The following is a 3,172-nucleotide window of genomic DNA, read 5'->3' as shown; positions in this document are numbered from 1 at the left end:
TTAACGTTCAGCAAAATCACGAAGTCGTCTCATCGCAATTTGAAGCGTAGCTTGGGACATATTAGCAAAGCAGACTCTGAGCCACCCTGGTTCACTGCAATGGCAAGACTCACCCGCCGTCATATTCAACCCAACTTCGCATAGAATCGTCTTCCACAGCTTTGTTTCAGCTTCGAATGTGTTGGAAGATAAGAGATGTCTCATGTCCACCCAACAAAACAAGCCTGCATTGCTTTTTAAGCATTCCATTCCTGATGTTCTAAGACCTGAAACCAGCATTTCTTTTTTCCTTTTAAGCCTCTTTTGGTTCTCCTTCATGTATTTGCTGGTGAATTTCTTGTTTGCTAACATGTTGGAGAGTAGGTACTGCGTTTGCGATGAAACCAGGCCGAAACTCGACATCCTAGTAGCTGCACTCACCACTGTTTCATTGTTTGAATAAATCATTCCGACACGAAATTCTGGTAAGCCTAGATCCTTAGAAAGGCTGTAAACAATGTGAATGCGGTTCCATAAACCCGGATTTTCATTTTCAAGGCTTCGATCCATTGCGGCTTCCATAATGCTTATGAAACCTGGAGAGTCAAAGACTGTTCCAGCAAAAACTTCGTCGCTTATGATATGAATGTTTTTGGCAATGGCAAATGTAATGAGATGGCTACGCTCCTCCCTAGTCATTGTTGTGCCGAGTCGATTCGATGGATTGGTTATTAAAACCCCTTTTACTTTGAGGTTAAGTGTTTGAGCGCTCTGGTAAGCATCTTCAAGTGCAGACATTGTGATTCTGAACCCATTTGAGCTCCAACAATGTACTGGAACAATTTCTACCCCAGTCCTCCATTTAAGATCCCTATTGAACCTGCAACTAAACATGGTTATGATCCATGGAGATTGTACAATACAATAAGAGTAGGGAGTTTAAAACATACCCAGGGTAGTATGGTGTGGGAAGAAGGATAGCTTGACCAGGATCAACAAGGCAAAAGATCAAAGTCTCATTAGCTGAAGTTGCACCAGCGGCAAGCACCAGGTTGTTGGGATCAAATGTAACCTTGTTCCCTCTGATTTTCGCCATGTACTCCACCAGTTCCTGCACAAATGAGGTTATTTGATTTACTATATATATATATATAAAGAGGGGGGCGGGGGGGGGGGGGAGGAGTACTTTTTTGAAAGCAGGTAAACCGTGATAGTCCTGGAAGAGAGCTTCCCTGAATACAGATTCTCCATCCTTCTTCAATCCCATGGCGTCCAGGTTTTTCCATAGCCATGATTCTACCAGGTCGAAAGATAGCTGAGACAAATACGCATTATAGCTATTGATTTAGCATGGATAGCCATTTTTCCAATAAAAATCATGGACTTAGAATTCGGTTTACTTTTAATTAAATAATATTATTTAGCTTATATACCTGGATAGATGAAGGGGAGGTTTAGTATTGAAATTGAAAAGTGTTGGATAAATAATTTTATAAGTGATGTTGTAAAATATGGTGAAAGTATTGTATGAAATTATGATTCCACGTCATTTTTGTTATTTTTATTTTTTTTAATTGGAGAATGACAAATCAGATTTTAATACTGAAAAGTAGGAGCAAAAAATTTGACTTGTTATTCTCTCATTAAAAAAATATAAAGATAACGTGGAATCATGGTTTGAAACAATCTTTTATCACATGAATATTTAAAGGGAAGATTAGAAGGTAACTTTAAAATCCCGTTTAAAAACAATATTTTGTTTAAAAAGTTATTTTTTAATAAAAAATTTGTTTGAAATCAAAGTTTGGATTGGAAAAATACTTTTAACCTCAATAATAAACAAAGTCTAAATAAATATTTAGTTTTATTAAGACAAATTAACTAGGTTGGTTTTTAATCACTTTATTTTAAGTTCAAATTATTTTTAATTTGAATTATTTTAAGATCGTATCATTTAAAGTTACTAATCAAGCCATTTCAAGCTTTACCATTTAAGTTTATGACTCGAGTTCAAATTACTTGCTGGAGTGACTTCGAATTTAAATTATTTCATCACATTTTGGGTTTATGTCAAAATTGACATCTAAAAAATTCTTCATCAATTGTGACTAAAAGTAACTAGATTACGTGGCACATACGTTGTGGTAAAAGAGAAAATATTAGATTAAAAATATAAACATCAAAGAATTCAACCTGCGCCCAAAAGGTCCTGAATCTTTCAACTTTTTTTTTTTTGAGATTTTCTTTAAATTTGTGGTATAGCTATTTAATTTAAAAATTATATAATTTTTTTTAATTTTTTAAAATTAAATTGATGTTGAATTAATTTATGATACCAATTGAATTAACAACTTTATAAAATAATTAAAAACTTTATAAAATAATATAAATATAGATAAAATAAAAGTTCAATTAATATAAAATATATAAACCCAAAAACTAAATTTACAATGGCATTATCTTTTGAGAAAAAAAATAGGAAAAAGGGAAAACATATATGGTGTTTTTTTTTCACCCATAAGTTTTGAATGATAGTAATTAATTAAGAAAAGTAATGGTAAAAAAATGGAATACCTGATTCTCAGCAAGCTCCATCTGAATAATCCCAGTGGGATTAACAACTCCATGAAAAGGATTATTGTCATAAAGTTGCCACCCCAGGAAATATGATGAGTCTTCTCCATGACTATTGCAACTAGCCTTGCTTGACAACATCCCCCTTATTCCTTTACCACTGCTTCAAGGTTGGCGGGTTTTGTTTATAGACTTTTGAGGGAATTAGGCTATTTATAATCTCATACTCCCCGCCCCACTTATATATATATATGCATGTGAATTCACCATCTTGATTTTGTTTTCCACCTCAAATTCTATTGTTAAATATTGTAATAATTGAATTGATGGTTGAATAAGTTAATTATTTATTTTTATTTAATCACTTAAATTGTTTGTTCAATAATAATAAATAAAATTAAAAATAAAATATATTGAATCGATTCAAATATCTTTTTATTTATTTATTTGTACTAATTTATAATGGTTTGCTCTATTTCTGATTATATCTCACAAGTCGAATCAATTGAATAATTAATTTTTAGCTCAATTGGTTCTATTGATAAGTTCGATCTACTTTTGATGATGTAGTTGGTTAGGCATGTAACAGCCCGCCCGACAAAGTCTCGGTATCTGATTA

At 32.7% G+C, this 3,172-nt stretch overlaps 1 protein-coding gene across 1 annotated transcript; it reads right to left on the bottom strand.

Moving 5' to 3' along the window:
• LOC107917665 (1-aminocyclopropane-1-carboxylate synthase CMA101) lies at positions 1-2,694 on the bottom strand. Its single transcript, XM_016846964.1, has 4 exons — positions 2,554-2,694; positions 1,166-1,294; positions 930-1,090; positions 1-859 (listed from the first exon to the last, which is right to left on the bottom strand). Exons 1-4 carry the CDS (start codon positions 2,692-2,694, stop codon positions 1-3), a joined length of 1,290 nt encoding a protein of 429 aa, XP_016702453.1.
• Between the last annotated feature and the right edge of the window lie 478 nt (positions 2,695-3,172).

Source organism: Gossypium hirsutum, chromosome A01 (genome assembly GCF_007990345.1).
Source record: "Gossypium hirsutum isolate 1008001.06 chromosome A01, Gossypium_hirsutum_v2.1, whole genome shotgun sequence".
Taxonomy (NCBI): Eukaryota; Viridiplantae; Streptophyta; class Magnoliopsida; order Malvales; family Malvaceae; genus Gossypium; species Gossypium hirsutum.
Note: the sequence above shows the minus strand (reverse complement) of the source record. Positions and strands in the feature narration are given on the sequence as shown.